Genomic DNA, 18,682 nt, shown 5'->3' on the forward strand with positions numbered 1-18,682 from the left:
ATCGGCGTTGTCAGTGTAAACTGTGGGTTGCTCTTAGAAGCTCGCTACAGCTCTAATATCTTGTTTATTCAAGGCGTTGACGCACTAGTCGAGTTGGCCTTTTGCTCAATCGATCAATACTTAAAAATGTTCACAACTTAAAATATTTATCATCAACGACTAGTATAATTTTGAAACATTACCTCCGTGAGCAATATTATACAACTTAACTAAATTCCATATTATTTTAATCGAATTAAGCTTTCTCTGACGTAATGCTTAAAATGCTCGACCGCGCGGAATATAAAACACAATTGATTGACATAAAAGCTTGCAACTTTCTAAAGCACCTGTTTTTTATGGTTAAATTTAGCTTCGCTTCAGCTTTTAGGATACGTAAACTTTACATCGTTTACCAAAACCCACTGTTTACCTGAGAAGTCGAGATTGAATAAAATGATTGACACTAAGATTATTACTGCATTAATTATTCACCCAAACTGTCAAGCTTGGAAGAAAAAGTGATTAATATTGTGAATGGCCAAACTAAAACCACATTTTCGTGATTTTGTATCGGCGGACAAAATATGTATTAAATAAGTTATTCTTCACTAATCTGACCATTAACACCTCTTTGTCTCTGAGCAATCTTTCCTTTCCACATAATTATGTCAATTATATATATGTTGCTGCGGTGTGACTTTGTGAACAGTTAATGCCGAGGGTATCAGCAACATAGAAAATTGTAGTTTTATGATAAATTATTGAATGCTCTTCCATCAAGAACTCTATATATTCCAAGCTCACAATTGTCGTCTAAGTCTTTCTGTTATTCGAAATAATTTTATAATGTATTAAAACCTTTATATAGAAAGGTTACAAAACTCAGAAGATAGAGATGCAGCAAATTGAAAGAATCTTACGAAGACGGATTTTTTCGCATATAGCCGTATTGCACCTTTAGAGTGAAATTTATGAAAAATATATATATGTTATTCACCGGATAGGGAAATATTTCCTGAGATCTCAAAAACTGTCACGTTTATGTGACTCAATAAAAGTTGTTGAATATTCATACGAATATTCCACAGTTTTGTTCGTGTGCAGCGAACTGCATTATTTAATGTTTAGTTATGTTCCTGCGGTGCAAAAAGTGTACAAGAGATGGAAAAACTTTTGATTTTTTTTGAACAATATATTGTCATACCTGTGGAGACATTTTGTGACGAATGTTGGGTGGATATTGTAATTGGTTTCTATAAAAAAAGACTATGTCGTAAAAACGCATCACTCAGGCAATTCCTATTGAAAGACGGATATTTTTTTAAAACTAATGAATTCGTATACATTTATATATCTTTAGAAAAAAGATTATAATTGTTGTCTAACCTTTTCGATTATATAAAGATGTTTGAAGTCGGGGTTTCTCGTACTTTCATCATCGTCAGATGTGTCTTTGAGGGTCTTGCTGTTGAGCTCACATCGACCTTTACCGATTCCAGATGTTTTGTAGTTAACCGACACACATGATCCATGAGCAACGCAATGCATACTGCATTCTAACTCGGTTTCTGTGTGTTTTTTTTCGATGACATAATTCGCTAAATATTTGCCATCAATTTTGCGAAATAAGGCCTCGGCGACTGAGCATTCACCCGGCTGGAGTATTCTTGAGATGAAGACTAACGCACAAATGCTTAGTAAGCCAGACATATTGAAACTGAATATATAACTGATTTTACACTTGTTTTAATTTACTGTTAGTGTTGGAAAACACAAGCTTTAATTAATTAAGACCAAACTGTTTTCCTTATTTTGTTTATAAATCATATTTACAAATTTACAAAAAGTTAATAGTTTTAATAATGTGACTTTGTTTTAAATTAATTTAGTACTCCCTTCGTTTATATAGCCTATATATCAACGTAAGTAAAGACAGCGTGCCCATGATGATGTGACATGAATAATTCTGGATAATATATCCGCATTGAAATCATTAGCTATACTGAATCCGCAAATTTGTCTGATTGTTTTTCAATCATATCTATACTACCGTTTACTACGGAACTATATTTTAGGTGAATATTTTCGACTTTGTTTTTCATCTATTTGATTTTCAAAATAAAAATTAACATCGAAAAAACCTTTGTTAATTTAAATGAAATTTCAAGTCCTCCTAACTTTCATCATCGTCAGATGTGTCTTGAAGGGTCTTGCTGCTCATGTCGACCTTTATACCGCGATTCCAAACTTTTTGTATAAGTGCATGAGTCGTTGTGTAACTGAATGAAAAAACAGCTGTTTCTAGGTATATTATTATATTTCATTTTAACAAACCTGTCCATATTGCCTCTGCGTTTATTCCTTAGTGCTAACTCAGACCATATTCCCATAACAAGGTTTTCGACTTGTGTATTTTTCAACTTCTGTTGCTTTGTAATAATTTATCTTAAAACTAGAGAGTTCATACAGCACAGATAGAGCAAAACTGTGTTCTATATGAACCCTAGAGTTTAAAGGGTATATTCGTCCTCTCTGAGCCTCTGACTGCGTTTTCATCAATGTCTTTCAAGTGTGTCGTTCATCCGTCTTTTCCATCCATTTGCAGTAGCGCCTCTCGTATATTATATAGACATACCTAATTTTAGTGTAAATTGATAGCTAATTTCTGGAGTGATGGAAGTAAAATGGGCAGTGATAAAATGAAAAATATTGCCTATTAAACGAAACACTAAACTAAAAAAATTCATCGGTTTAAGAGATATATAGCTAGCGATCAAATTTGTAAATAAAGCGTTTGTTTATAGTACCGACTGTAACCAACCAAAATTTAAACAGGCATATGCAAAGAATTATATTTATCTCATGTTTGCCTTAGTAAAGTCCCAGGTTACACGCTGTCAGGCGAAGGAGAGGTGAAGACATTTTCCAACAACATAGTTTTCACTTCGAAATAATTTCAGACCGTTTTTCCGCTCTTTCATTGTTTTTATAGCACACAATTTATGAAATTACTGCATTATATTTCTTCCTTGCCCACTTTGACCAGTCCTTTCACTGGCTGCCATCTTCAATAATCAGCTTAAGTGATTACTGCCTAATAAATCACTTTCGTTTGACTGGGATATCAGTTCTTTCAAACTAAGTTTAACTTGTGAAACAGTGAAACGTCGTAACTCGTAAACATTGTAGAATTGGAAACTATAGTCGTAGCAATAATAATAAATATAGTTGAATTTGATAGCTCGAATTAGCCTAATTGTAATTAATACAGGATTTTACCAGCTTCGTACCGACTACAGTTTTTATATACCAGATCTTCGGCTGAGCGAGCGGTCGGGGATGCTTAATTATGCAAACGATTGAATCAATTAAAACCACATTTTAAGAAAAAGATGCCTGGGTAAGAGGCTGGGATTATACTTATACACCATTATTTATTGTTATGCCTTTTTTATGGAAAAAGTAGATTAATAGCTTCCAACAAATAAACTGCTATATTCTTTGCATATCTATCACAATACGTGTTACACACCACAGTCCCTTTTCCGGATAGTTTAAGTAAGTTGTTGAGTGAGTGAGTGAAAAAAAGCTGTTTCTATATTATTATATTTTATTTAGACAAGCGTGTCCATACGGCCTCTGCGTTTGAATCTTTAATGCTATTCTGGACCATAACAAGATTTTTTACTTTTATCTCAAAACTACGGGGTTCATACAGCACAGAGAACGTTCAAAGAGCCACGCTGTGCTCTATGAACCTCGTCGTTCAAAGGTATATATTCTTTTCTCTCCGGGTTTTGGACTGTGAGTTTATTCATGTCTTTCGCATCACGCACTGCAAATTGCTATCCTCGTCTCTATTCCGTAATGAGAGATCTGCTTATGCAAAGAGGCAGTTACATACATTTCCGGTTAGAGGGTAAAAACCTTTCCTCTATAACCGGAAAATTTTCTTTCAGGCGAGTTTATTAGCATCGTCTGATCTTTCTATAAAAGGGTGTGACATTGCATCTGTATACAAAGAGAACCCCCCCCCCCGCAACATCAACCCAAAATATTTTAACAAAAGAGAGTTTCTATACTGTGTTTCATTCCAGATCCTTAGCGCTTACAAGCAGCATCGTTCATTTTTATTTTACATAACCTTTATACAGACTATTGTTAATTTTATCTGCCATTAGAACGCTGTCCGCCTAATTAATCTCACGAATAAGTTGCAGTAACCCCTTCAATGCGAATTAATTATTTTAATCTTTTGCATTAGAAATTTATTTAGAAATTGATTGTTTTTCACATCTCCGAGCACAGACATATTTGCAGTTGGCATGACTAAAATTCGGGCTGGCTTCGCCACAACCTGCTCTATGAAATTGATAATTAGCTAAATGTAAATTACAATCGCCTAGCCGTTGACGATTAATTTTTAATGATTTATAGTTGGGAATATAAGTTTTAATAATGTGACTTTGTTTTAGATTAATTCAATCCGCATTGAAATCATTAGCTATATTGAATATGTAAATTGGTCTGATCGTTTTTCATTCATGCCTATACTACGGGACTATATCTATCACAATACGTGTCACACACGACAGTCCCTTTTCCAGTACGTCCCAAAATATCGTTAAGCGAGTGAATGAAAAAGAGCTGTTTTTATATTGCTATATTTCATTTAAACAAGCGTGTCCATACCGCCTCTGCGTTTAAATCCTTAATCTGTCCTGGACCATAACAAGCTTTTTGACGCATATTTTTGTACTTCTCTTGGTTTGCAATAATTCATCTCAAAACTAGGGGGTTCATACAGCACAGAGGTTCAAAGAGCCATGCTGTGCTCTATGAACCTCGTCGTTTAAAGCTATATTCTTTTCTCTCCGAGTTTCTGACTGTGAGTTTATCCATATCTTTCACATCACTCACCGCAAATTGCTATGCTCGTCTCTGTTCCGTGATGAGAGGTCTGTTTGTGCAAAGAGGCAGTTACATACATTTGCATTGAAGAACCTTCCCTCTAACCGGAAGATTTTCTTTTAGGTCAGTTTATTAGTATAGTCTGTTCTTTTTAAAGGTGTGATATCGCATCTGTATATAAAGAGAACCCCTAGCTCCTCTCCCCAATTGTTGATTTTATACATTAGAATGCTGTCCGCGTAATTAATCTCAAGAATAATTTAGAGTAACCCCTTAAATGCGATATAATCTTTCGCATTAGAAATTTATTTAGAAATTGATCGTTTTCACAATCTCCGAGCACAGACATATGTGCAGTTTAGAAGTCGGGCTTCATTGTTTAATCGTAACAACCTGCTCCATGAATTTGAAAGTAGCTATAATGTAAATTACAATAGCCTAGGCGTTGACGATTAATTTTTAATGATTTATAGTTGGGAATATATCTCATAACATCTCTAAGATTATAGTGACGGGCCTTTAGTTTAGTTACAGCGATTGTAAATCACTTAGAATTCATATTATTTCTTTTATGATCGATATATTCAAATGTTTTTTATGGCCCCGGAGTCGGAGATATGCGAATTCGTACTTAACTGGGCAAAAAAACGAGGTGATTAACAGTCTGCATGTCAACTACTCCCATAGGCATGAAATGTTTTATTTTATTTCAACTTGAAAAATCAGTTGCATGCGTTTTCGGCGTTTTTATTAATGAATTACTGCAGGCGATGAAAAATTTCCTCTTTCTTATGGCGATACATCAAAAATATACTTTTAGTTGGAAGATTGAACTAAAAATATTGTTAACAAAAATATTTCGGTAACTTTTAAGATATGGTTCAAATATAATATCGTTTGAATGTTGAATTTTAAGGTGTAAGGCAACGTAGCAGCAACAAAGAACAACTATATATCAATAAAATAATGTAAAAACCTTCAGACGTATATATAGCCTCAATTCTCAAACTTCTATTAGTCCTATATCAGGCAAGGATCTGGCCATTAAGGGACTATACTTTTACTGCCTTAAGATGTCAGTAGCGCTACACGACAGATTTTGCCCAGTCGCCGTTCTGTGGAGAGCGTGCTTCAGGAACAGAATTCTCCGAATCGTTTGAAACTCCGTTTTTCTGGTCTATCCGGCTTCTATACATTATAATAAAGCACGTTGAACATTGAATCTCATTCATGATACATTTTACACGCTCTCCGCTGTTCAAGGCTTTCTCAATTTTCCGCTTTTTATTTTTCTTTTGTATGGGCAGAAGATTCTTCTTGCATGTGTTTGCTTACCTTTACCTTTTATTCCGAGGGCGTCAAGAGTGTGCTTCCTTGCGAATCGAGTTAGATCTTGTTGACAAGCTACTCCAATTTGCCATTTAATGCTACATCGAATTTGTTTGAAGGTAATTGATGATTCTCGGCAAATTTCCGGAATGAAGATCTAATATCGTTTGAAAGGATAATTTCATCGGAAGATGTTAGCTGGTTTCGTTTCGTTTTCTTCAAAATCGTTGACATGCATGTTCTCATCAAGGCGTTGAGCAGGTTTTTTCGTACGTGGCAAAATGAATATATGATCATAAATGAATATTCCAATATCATTAATTTTTCACATAGTGAAGTTGTTTTGTCTACATTTTTCAAGCGAAAAGTGAGGAAATATTCTTGATTTATGCTCCTGACAAGAAGAGAGATTATTTATTTTATTATACTTTGCATGCTTGACAAGAAAGCCGTAAAGTACTTACTGCAATTCGCTTCTTTCTTCCATAACAATACTAAATAGTAATACACCGTGGCGTATATTTTTAGGTTACAGCCGTCGGAAGTAACTAAAACACACCAGTTGTTCCCATTTGTCTCAACTAAAGCAAGTTTTGATGAGGATTTCCCACTTTCCAGCGACATAACGTTCATTGAGACTATGATGTCTATCGCCAATAAGCAAGTTTCTAACGTTTGTGTTATGAGAACAGGAACTGATGTAATGTATTCGTTTTTGACCCGATAACATTACATCGTTTTACATCGTTACGTTTTACATTACAATAAAATTTAAATTAAAATAACGCCGAAAACAAAACAAATGCGAATTATAATAAAGGTGGTCAAAAAGATAAGAGTTTCGAGTATTTCCTTTGCACACTCCCATTTAATAAGAATTTCGTATCTTTATTTTTGTTATTTTGAAAAACGTGTTAGTAAAAGTCATATGAAACAAGATTCAATTTCACGTAACGGTAATATGTTTTTGCGGGTGCCTGCGTGTAGTAATTAATATCTTATTGCTTTGTCAGCAGGACAGCAGCTAAAATCATGCTCTTCCTAAATCCGAAAACAAAAAACATATTATTCAATAATCTTATTTATAGCTTTTTGTCCAGAATGGTTAAAAAAGCACCTCCCAAACTATTACCCAAATATTACAAGGTTCAGTCAGGGTAGAGAATATTCGTTGTCTTTAAGAAAACACTCTTGTTTATTGCGCAAAAATAAGAGAGAAGTCATAATGAAACGTCACTGACCAATAAGATGAGAAAAGGAACGTCATAAATTTTATATGAAAAATTAGGCTAGAATTATTAAAAGTTTTAAATTATGTCGCGTCTCACTTCGCCCCCGTGTCTGAAAGTGCCCTCAGTGGTCCCGTATCTGTTCATCCATCTTGTCCATCTGTTTGCAATAGCGCCATTCGTATATTAGACATAACTAATTTTAGTGTGAAGTGATAAAGCTAAAATGAGCAGTGTTAAAAAGGGAAAAAAGGTAATGGTAAATTATATATTTCATGGTTTGATCATTGACTAAATATGAAGCGATGCATGATCTGGCAAGTACAAGCTCAAACTCGCGTGCTCAGTGCCTCGCTCTTGGACAGGTTTGCTGTTTGAATATGCCGAATCTGTGTAATGCACACATAACTCCAGCGTAATGGCCTATTAACCTATTAAATAGAACATTTGATCGGTTCACAAATGAACAGAGACATGGTCTCTAAAAATTCACTCATACCGTTCCATATTATAATTTGCATTTTACATTACATTTATTATAATTTAAATTTTAAATTAATTTAAATAAAAATTAACGTCATGCAGAGAAAAAAACAAAAGCGAAATGTAATAGAAGCGGTCGAAAAGATATGCGATTTGAGTATATTTCCTTCGCTCGTTTGATAAGAATTTGCTATCATTTCAGTATTTGTTATTTTGCAAAGCGTGTTAGTAAAAGTCGTATAGAATCCTATAAAACAAATTTCCATTTCATCTAACGTTAATATGATTATGCAGGTTCTTGCTTATATATTATGTAATATCTCATTGCTTTGTCAGCGAGACAGCAGGTAAATTCCGAAAATGAAAAATAGATTCTTCAATACCATTTTCGATTTTCTGTGATGCGTGTGTAATTTTTTTTCAGGTTAAGACTAGCCATTTTTGCTAAAAGAAGCAATTTCGTTTTAGAGCAATCACCAAATATGTTTACATATTCGTCACCCCATGCAAAATATTGAACATTTCCGGCAAAATGAACACTTTCGGAATGCATAAATATTGAACACTTCCAGTAAAAAGAAACATTATTTATTAAAATAACTTGATGAATAATGCTTGCGGCTTGCGATGATAAAGCGCAATTGTGTTGTTTTCTACAAAGGGGAAAACTGATGAAAAAAGGCGGTAGCCGTATAAACGTTTGCAATATAATCAGTTTAAAAAAAAACCTGAGGGGATTAACCTTAATTTATTACGTTACTTGGCGGGTACATAATCAGTTGAAAATTCTCTGTAATCAGTTCAAAATTACGATTTCATCAGTGTTGATTCGCAACTTCTTATTAACCGGACCCAGTTCTTTTTGAACAGACCGAGCTCGATCATTACGGGAAAGTAATAGCCCGCTGAAAATTCTTCTCACCCATTCACTGAGCTCAATTTCACCGGAAGTGACGCTAGCGATATTCTGATAAAACCTTATAAAACTTGCCTTCTATAGTAGATCGAGTGGCAGTGTATTAAGGTAGCTATATACGTACGGTAAAATGTAGAATAATTATATTTGACAATTTTTTGAAACACCACGTATATTTACAAATGTTTGTATTGCCATAAAGAGACATATTCATGAACGCATTTTTCCTGAGCGTAAACCGTATATATATATATATATATATATATATATATATATATATATATATATATATATATATATATATATATATATATATAAACCGTATAATTATATAACTGCCGACATCTGTTCTTTACATGCATTTCGCTTCTTCCTCTATAGAAAATATTTCGGTCGGATGTCCCACCGTAGAGACCTCAAGCTCGATCTAAAACTCTTAATATGATCAAACACCCTCAAAAAAGTAAATTAGCTTGTAGGTACACCATGTCAGTATTCAACACTGCAAAGCTTTCGGTCCGTTAACCCGGGCCTTCAATATTGCACTGATGAAGGCCCGAGTTAACGGACCGAAAGCTTTGGAGTATTGAATACTTACGTGGTGTACCTACAAGCTAGTTTACTTATAAGCTACTATTGCTGGTTTTAATAATTGCATGCCTTGTTTTGAATTGCGAGCATTCAAGTTGAACGTCAAATAATCTTTCACGCAGTCAAAATTCAAGACATTCATTTCGCCGGCGAACTATTTTTCTGCAAGTAGAAATCCACCCTACGAAACTTGATCTTTTCCGTCTCTAGAGTCTGCTATCTTTACTGTACACATATTTATGCCGCGTAGGTACAACAAATTTATTTAACTTACCTTATTCGCCAAATTACTTACATAATTTCACTGATCAGTCACTATTATATAAGCCCAAGTAATAACCAAGTTTTTTAGGTTTACTGGATTCTTAAGATGACATATAGGCGTAATAATGGGTAAACGAATCAAACGATCATTCGACATCTAGCTGATAAAATCAAATTTTACTGCTGCCTCCTGCCTCATTTAGGGGAATTCCCATGAATGACGTCATGCATTGGTTGAAAGCTATAGTCTGTTAATAGCAACATTTTATACAATAATATTTTCGTCAGAGAACCTCTCATCTTTGAACGGAGGTCCATTGGCCTAGTGACAAAATTGCCAAGCGAATACTATGTGTCTCCCTAAGAAAATTCGATTCTTCTGAGATATTTATATACTCCAGTGATGTCACCGATGCCGCCAAATAGTCAATGACAGACGATGACAGAACTCGTAGAATCTCGCTCCGTAACCTCCGTTATAAGCAAACATTTTCTCTTCAATTTCGAAGACGTCTTTAGCTTCTATATAAAATTATACATGGCTATTTTCAGTCTGAACGCCTTCTTGCAACGTGACTCAATTACTGATAAGCTTTCAAAGCTTTAAGTCGTTGTGGTTTGATGGTGTAATGTTTAAACTGATACAATCTTGTCATTTTTCTTGCCTGGTTAAACAGGAAAGAAACATGACAAGATGAAACCAACAACATGACCACGTCTTCAAGGAATAGCAAATTGCAGTTTATTGTGTGATCGAAGTGAATTTGAAACATTCAGTAAATTTTTCGGCCAGACTTTGTCTTTAAAGTGTAGCAGAATTGTAGTTCATGACTTCATTCTATATCGAAATGAATTCAGACCTCATTATAATAAAATACTGGGCTATATCGAGCCTTAACTGGTACAGTGTTGAACAACTTGATATTACGTATACCCACGTTAGGATTGCAGCATTACCTTTAAATAGAAGCTACGTTTATCTTGCAAGCAATGACTGCTGCGTTGGCGCAAATAAATTTCATAGGAAAACAGTAGGATGCCTTCCAGTCGAATTTTTTCACCCTAATTACATTTTTTATCCGCGAGGATGCCTCCTTGGAGACATTTAATTATATGTTTTGTGTTTGGCAATTCATTTCTTATACAAATATACCCATTTTTTGACGAGATTTAAATCTACTTTCAAGTATCCATTTTAAAACTAAATTGTGGTTAATTCTAAATCCCCAATCGTTGTGATTCGACAGTAAGATTCACGTTTTCGTGTATAAGGTTCCCGATTGTGAACATGTTTCTGTTGAATTGATTTCGCATGCATGGATAGTCGCGCGTGGGTGACTCCATTCAATATACTTACGCCTTTCGCTTTCGTTTTGATTTGGGTTCACTTGCACTTTTGACTTCGACTTTTGCAAGGGCCCTGATTATTATGACTTCGACCTTCGACTTTTGTAAGGGCCCTGATTACTTGATTACTATATGATCACTTAAATTACGCGTTTGCAAATCGATAAGAGGGGTACTCGTTAAAAAGGTGAACCATTTGAATTGATATTGTTGACTTTGACCACTTTCTTTATTTTCGACTCAGCAATAAGCAACATTGGACATTCTACTTTTCTCTTTTGACAGCTATTTTGCTTCACGTAAAAAAGATGCAATTAATGGTCGATTATACGTATTATTGACTTACGCGGAACGAAATTGTCCTTTTTACAACTCATGTGATAGTCGTAGTATAACTGTTATATTCGTTTCTAAAAGAAGCCTAACTGAACTGATCCTTCTTACTCATATATTCGAACCATTTTTTGGCAATTCCATTTTTAGGATGACCTAATAATTCGGATAGTTTCACTTTGTGAAATAATTATATGTATGCATCCCACGAATCACGAGTTTCGAGAGCAAAGTTTTTTATTTTTTATTAGAAAAGGCCATACATGTTACAAAAACTAATACTTGTTGAAACAATGTAGTTGTCGTCTCAAATGTAACAGTTCGTCTCAATCTTCCTTGTGGTAGGCTGCTTCACTGTCAACTTCCATCCAAAGTAACGAAAATCAACCAAAGAAGCTGTAAACAACTCTTTGGAGGATTTTCAGTACTTCGATGGATCGGATCCACACTTTCCTTGTTTACTTGCACACTTGAAAGCGCTGAAAGGCGTAATATACGGACGATGGTGTTTAGGTTTGCTGTTTTGGCGGGGAAGATTCGAAGGGTTATATTGATTTATGTCACTTTACCCACGAATGCCCTACTTATTTGACTAAAGAATAAACATACTAATCCTAACTTTCTAGCGTTTGATATTTTGCTGGGAACCCATATGGATTTTTAACATTCAGTAAAAAATATTTACATGCAATAAAGGAAATCTCATTACTACCCTTTTACCTATGTTATATTGAATCTCGTGTCACACGGTATAACATGAAGTCCTACGGCCAGCTCGATCAAGAATATTTGCATTGCTTTTATCTGAAATCTATGTTGATAACCGATAGCGTGCCGCGACTGTTGCGTTGGCGGATAAATTTCATTGGAAAACAGCAGGGAGCCTCCCAGCGAATTTTTTTTCTTAATTACGACATTTTTTCGCGTGAGAATACCTCCTTGGAGACAGTTTCGTCAGCCAGTGTATAGCAACAAGTTCTTTATTATACAAATAAGCCGGTTGAAATAAGTGGTAAGCCTGCCGCCTATTTTAAAAAAATTATTAAATTATTTTCTAAAAAACCATTTTCAGGTACCCATTTTGCAACCGAACGTTGTGACTCGACAGTTAAAATGATGTTTGCGTGTAAGTTGTTTTTGTAGAATTAATTTTGCATGGATGGTCGCGCGTGGGTGACTCCATTCAATATTCACTTACGCCTTTCGCTTTCGTTTTGATTTCAGCTAACTTGTACTCATTGGCAAAGCGCAATACTTTCTCACGAGCTCTGATTAACGTGCTCACTTCAATAACGCGTTTATGTAGCCTTGGAAAACATTACCCCGAATAGGGCGGATATTCGGAATCGTCAGATCGAAGCGGTACGTTTTTTTGCGCAACGTTTTCTTCCAAATCGATGTGAACTGAGAATGGCGCTCTTTGTGTCAGACTTCACATTCAAATTAACATTGTTAACTTTGAAAACTTTCTATATCCCTCAACTTGGCAATGAACAACTCTTGAAATTCCGCTTTCACTTTCGACATCACTTTAACTTCAGAGCGATTACATTTAGGGCCTATCAAGCTAACAAACTAACGTAGGCAATTTTCCGAGGGTAGTTGTATTTAAAACCTGCTCAGTGCATTTTATACGTATAAAAGTTGGCTTATTTGTTCTGATACTGAATACTGCAATTAATGATTGCTAAACCAACTCACGCCGAACGAAATTGTGCTTTTACAATTCAAATATTCAGATCATCTTCTGACAATTCTATACACATTGTCCTACTTCGCACGGTCAAGTCTACATTATAAATAGACAGTATTTTCTCTGAACCTGACCTGAATATTTCGTTCTTCGTCAATTATTAAACACGATGCAATTGTTAAACAGGAACCACTTTACTAGACGTTATGTAATGATTTGTTTCTCTGGCAAATTGACTGTCTACATGAAACTGAAGTTAACATCAAAGAAATGATTATCTTCATTCTTGAACGTTATAAATACAAAAGATAAATAACATATGTATAGGTAGTACTTACAGATGTATAGAGGCCAATGGTTGAACTAACTTCGAGTGCGAATCCAATTGACACTCATTGAGAACACAATAAAAGTGTTCTATTTTTATGTATAATATACATTATTTACCAATGAATTAAATTACCACCTGACTTTTTCAATTTAATTACAATGAATTGAAAAGTGCTCTCTTGCAGATGCTTTAATAACATTCTAGTAACAAGCTGAGCACTGGATGCTTACAATCATATATTTTGCGGAGATTTTAAGCAATTAGTATAATGAGATCATTGAAACGATACATTCCATAAATGTCAAGTTTTGAAACAATGACTATCGCTGAATGTGCATGTCAAAACATGTATTGCTTCGTAGGAATATTTATTCCATTTCATATTTCATTACACGAAATTTCATCTTAGTACTGCCTATAGCCTATTGAACGCCGGGTAGCTATAGATATTTAGTGGAAACATTTTTAGATACAAGACATCCAGAACAGTCAAGCAAGTCAACAGTAGAGCCCTAGCTTTTTATGCCACATGCAGCTATACAGCACTCAAGTGGTTTGATGATGTGATTTTATGGTGATGCTATCTTGTCATTTTTCTTGTCTGGTTGATCAAGTATCAATCAGACAAGAAACATGACAGATAAAACCAACGTGTGCACCTTTTGCTAAAATAACATCGCTAAGGATCAATCTATGATCAAACTAAATTTAGACACTTGGATTAAATGGTATATATGGTTGAATTCACAAACTATAACACCTATCTAAACACGATAAAATATTTCTACCTTCTGTAGTTCTGTTACCATTTGCGTGCATATATATTAATAACAATGCAATTTGGTCAGCTATGTTCACACTAGAGTGTAAAAATGGTACAAAAAGCATACAGTTTGTTAGTTCTAGGTTTGAGTGGATATTCTTGAAAACATTAGGCAGCTGAATGTAGAATCTGATACATTTTACTGGAAGAATGTGATACATTACTAGTAAATATAGAATATTATATAAACGTAAAGAAGGTATTTTTGACCAACATATCCATGTATGTAGGTAACTTAAATTGAGATCTGGAAGGGATCAAATAAAAGTTCGTTGCAGGCTGTAGTAAAGCTGTTTATGATATCTTTCCCGCGTGGTAGATGCCGTTATGTCAACCAGTTCCATCCGAAGTAACGAAAATCAACAAAAAAAACATTTTGAAGGATTTTCACTACTTCGATGGATCAGATCGATATCTTGATTGTTTTCAAGCACACTTGAAGGCAATGATAAGGAAAAACCTAGTATGGAAGGATATTAGATATTATTTACTGTCGTGGACATGTTTTTCGATTTATGAATATGGACGCAGTGTTAAAGTCTTTACAAAAGTGGAAGGCGGTAGTTTGATAGGGGAATTTGACAATTCTGCCTTGTTCTTACTTTATCTGGGCACATTATTGATAGCGCTGCGTGTAAATGTAACGTAAGCGCATTCATGCAGATTTATTGGAAAATGGTGGGTCCTCTGAGTTAAATTTTTACTTCCTAATTGTATATATTTGCTCATTATACAAACAAATCAATTCAAATAAAAAGAAAACCATGAACAATTTTGTAAAATTTGTAAAGTGCTCGTTCAGAGAGCAAATAAATTGTGCTCTCTCCGAAATCCTACAATATTCTAATTCGAGTTCTTTCCACAGTGAAATTGTCTGCGTGCAAAGTGATTGTGAATGTGTTTTTAATAAGCTGATTTTGTGCGGGTGGTTACGGGTGGTGGACTATATTGAATTTACCTGCGCCTTCAAATAATTTAATCTTTGCCATCATGAGATCTAAGCGTTAATATATTTTGGGCAAATTTTTTCGCTATTTGATGAAAAAAGTATTGTGATGTCCGACTTCGCCATTGCTATTTCCATAACTTTCACTACTCTTTAGATAAAACCGGTCGGCTCTTGGAATATTGCTTTTACGCGATTCTGTAGTACAATTCAGGAATTGCAAATGTCAAGTTACTAAACTTGGGCGTAAAAAAAATCGGCCACAGTTTTCAAGCATCATGCCTTTGATAACCAGCCTAGTGAAATTTTTTTGATGTAAAAGTTGCCCGCAATTTTCTAATTTTATTTACTTACTTGTATCAAGCGGAAATGTAGATTTTACGACTCATGTGATATGTTTATAGTGATTGCATGGTATATAAAAAATTATCTGATAGTAATCGAAGCTTTAAAGATCCAATCGAATAATATCTTTTCAACTCACATATTCGACAATCATGTAAGAATTACACTTTACAATGACCAAATCCGCTCGGTCACTTGTTATCAATATTTATGCATTTAACGAACTGGTTTTGAGACAAACGTTATCATTTCATATAAATTTGTATTTTTAACAAATGATCAATTTTTACATACAATCTCTATCAATACATGCAATGCATTTATGTCTTGATATTTAATTCATTTGTGGCCAATTGCTTAGAAGACGTTTTTCCAATCAGATCGCATTATTTCTCAAACGAGACCAACAACCTAGATCATCCTTTGGTGAAAGTTTATTGATAGAACTACGCGAAATTTTAAAAATATTGTACCGATATAATCTTATACGAATATGTCTTTATATTCATTACCGAAGCTCTTCATTGTACAAGACTATGTTTAAGGAGATAAAGACGTATTTAAGTTCGACGAAAATCTATCGATTAAACAGCTTTCGTTTTGGTAGTGCTTTTATATTCCTTGGTAGCTAGCTGTTCTTCCTTCAAACCAATGTCGAACTGAGGCAAAATGAAAGCGAAATCTAGATCTTTGCTGTGCTAACAGTTGCAAGGAATTGAATTACGTATACTGTCCGAAGAGTTTCATAACGAAAACGTGTGAACAAAGTTCGACATAACGATATGTGAATCCGACAAAACGACAATGAAGTACTAATGAAGTACTATACAACTTCTATTTTATGATAACCAAATAAAGAAACCCTTCAATCCCATAGACAGCGTTTTTTTTAGTTTATATTAACATGAAATAAGCAAGTTCCTTGCCTGAAAATGTTGCCTTATTTGTCAAACACTCACAAGTTCAAAATGAGCAAGAGAACCGCGCACTTTCACTTTACATTATATATCTCATTTCCTAGCAGATATTCTGTCTGTATATAATTAAAGTTTGTATTAAAGTACATTTATAAGCACGAAACATAGCCGTATATAGCATATGTAGGTAGTACTTACAGATATTAAGACCGCTCTTGAGGAAGCTCGATCGTTAAACCAATTGACGCTCTTTGAGAAAGCAATAGAAGTGGTCTATTTATAAATAAATAATATGCCCATGAAATAATTAACTAATTATCTGGCAGACTTTCTCATTTAAATTATAATATATTGAAGAATGCTTGGCTAGAAGCTTCAAGATCATTCAAACGTTGCATTCCATGAATGTCAAGTTTCGAAACAAAGTTTATCGCTTGATGTTCATGTTAAAACAATCCTTTTCATATTTTATATTTTCATCACACGAAATTTGATTTCATTAGAACTGTCTACCAACCCAAACTGAGTCATGTATTTACTGTGTCAAATGACCTCATAAAGGCTGATTTTCATATAACATAATTCGTCGTAATTCACATGTCGTAATTTGCTGTAATACGGTTTTCTAATGTCGGTTATAAAAAATCGCATAACAACGAATTACGACATGTGAATTACGACAAATTATGACGAATTATATTATATGAAAACCAGCCTTAAGCGTAGATGTATGTCATCTTTGTACTAGACATTACTGCTGGAATAATGGCGGAATAACATTTGGTCATTTACAAGTTTACAACGGCGTTTGATACTCGCCGTTGTAACACTATTTTGTGCTCTTTTGTTCCCTTTTAAAATCTAGGGAAAGTTAGGAAGCTAGGGTGAAAACTAAGAAGAAATTACCGATTTCAGTTTCTGAATTGTTTAATTGAATTAAAATTGCTTTTAAGTGAATATGAAACGTTTGTGACACACGGATAAATTCTCGTGAATTTATTCTTACATCTTGTTATTTTCAGTCCCTTATCACGGGATGGCTGTTTGTGGCAAATACATAACGCTATGGTTAAAGACAAATTTGAACACATCAAACCAAAAGTAGACAGTTTCACTTTCGCTTTAACGACAGGAAGCGACCAACTAGGTTAAAGGGGTCGTATTTAATGTGTTGCAATGTGTCTTGTGTGTCCATTCTAGCGTTATGACGCTGCGTGGCTATTGCGTGGGCGCTTGCATGTGAATTCACAGGAAATAGGCAAATCAGCAAATTATATTATGTTCGTTAGATTGTACACGTCCACAGTCAACTTGAGAAAGACAGGAACGATAACAGGCGGTTATCTCGTAAGGTTATTTGTTTGCCATCTCTGAAGCCAATTTGAGACTGAATTAGGTACTAGTTCCAGTCTCTTTCTATATTGTTTTTACGGGCACCGACTTACATAAACACTACATATATGTTTGTAGATAATATGTTTCCAGACAGCAGGAGATAAAATATACTCGTAGTAGTGCTTGCTTCTAGAAAACTATACTCCTTGCCATTCACTTGCCTTCAAATTTGCATGGTTTTTAACACTTTTAACACACAATATAAAGCTTCGGAACATACTCATTTAGATGCCCTGCGAACCAAAATGTTGTTCGATCACAAAATTCAGAAATACATCGTACTTTAAAAAGTATAGAAGTTCAATTTATCTAAAATGTAAATAAACTGCATGGTACGTTCACTTTGTCTTACACTTTGCCTTTGGAATTCGCGCTTATATAGTTATATTAATCTTCAATCCTGTGCGAACTGCGACGTGTCAACGCGCCCATACACGACCACATCTTGTTAAACGGCGAAATAGCAGCGATATTATTAAATTAGGACCAGACCCTACATGTATTAAATATATTCTGACCCCAATTAAATCTAAACTTGATCAAACAGCATCAAAAGAACGGTTTATTTGTTCTTCTTGGGGGAATTGCCGTATATTGCGAGCGAAATCGATCGAATCGCGCAACGGAAATTAGACAAAGCTGCATGTGCACCACAACTTTTGGGAGTCACATACACATTTCAAAACTAGTACATTTTGCGGCAAACACACTTGCGACGACGAAAAATAACAAAAAATAAAAAAACAAACAAAAACAAAACAAAATTAAGGCGAATTTTTCAACTCCGTCGCTCACGCCGGAGTAATTATGCAACATGAATGATGAATCATAATAATCGTATTTAGCG

General features: G+C 34.6%; 1 protein-coding gene across 1 annotated transcript; it reads right to left on the reverse strand.

Moving 5' to 3' along the window:
- Positions 1-971: 971 nt before the first annotated feature.
- LOC114525589 lies at positions 972-1,706 on the reverse strand. The gene is made up of 3 exons (XM_028546974.1): positions 1,369-1,706; positions 1,187-1,235; positions 972-1,090 (listed from the first exon to the last, which is right to left on the reverse strand). The coding sequence occupies exons 1-3, from the start codon at positions 1,690-1,692 to the stop codon at positions 972-974; spliced, it is 492 nt and encodes a 163-aa protein (XP_028402775.1). The 5' UTR covers positions 1,693-1,706.
- Positions 1,707-18,682: the final 16,976 nt, after the last annotated feature.

This window comes from Dendronephthya gigantea, unplaced genomic scaffold (assembly GCF_004324835.1).
Source record: "Dendronephthya gigantea isolate DGI-Jeju-01 unplaced genomic scaffold, DenGig_1.0 000035F, whole genome shotgun sequence".
NCBI classification, from domain to species: domain Eukaryota; kingdom Metazoa; phylum Cnidaria; class Anthozoa; order Malacalcyonacea; family Nephtheidae; genus Dendronephthya; species Dendronephthya gigantea.

Excerpts from the sequence above, each read along its gene's own strand:
- LOC114525589 (XM_028546974.1), bottom strand. The coding sequence starts at position 1,692 with ATGTCTGGCTTACTAAGCATTTGTGCGTTAGTCTTCATCTCAAGAATA. Across the intron at positions 1,236-1,368 it reads ATCTTTATATAATCGAAAAG|AAACCAATTACAATATCCAC; the intron begins GTTAGACAACAA and ends CTTTTTTTATAG. Across the intron at positions 1,091-1,186 it reads GTCACAAAATGTCTCCACAG|TTCGCTGCACACGAACAAAA; the intron begins GTATGACAATAT and ends TAAATAATGCAG.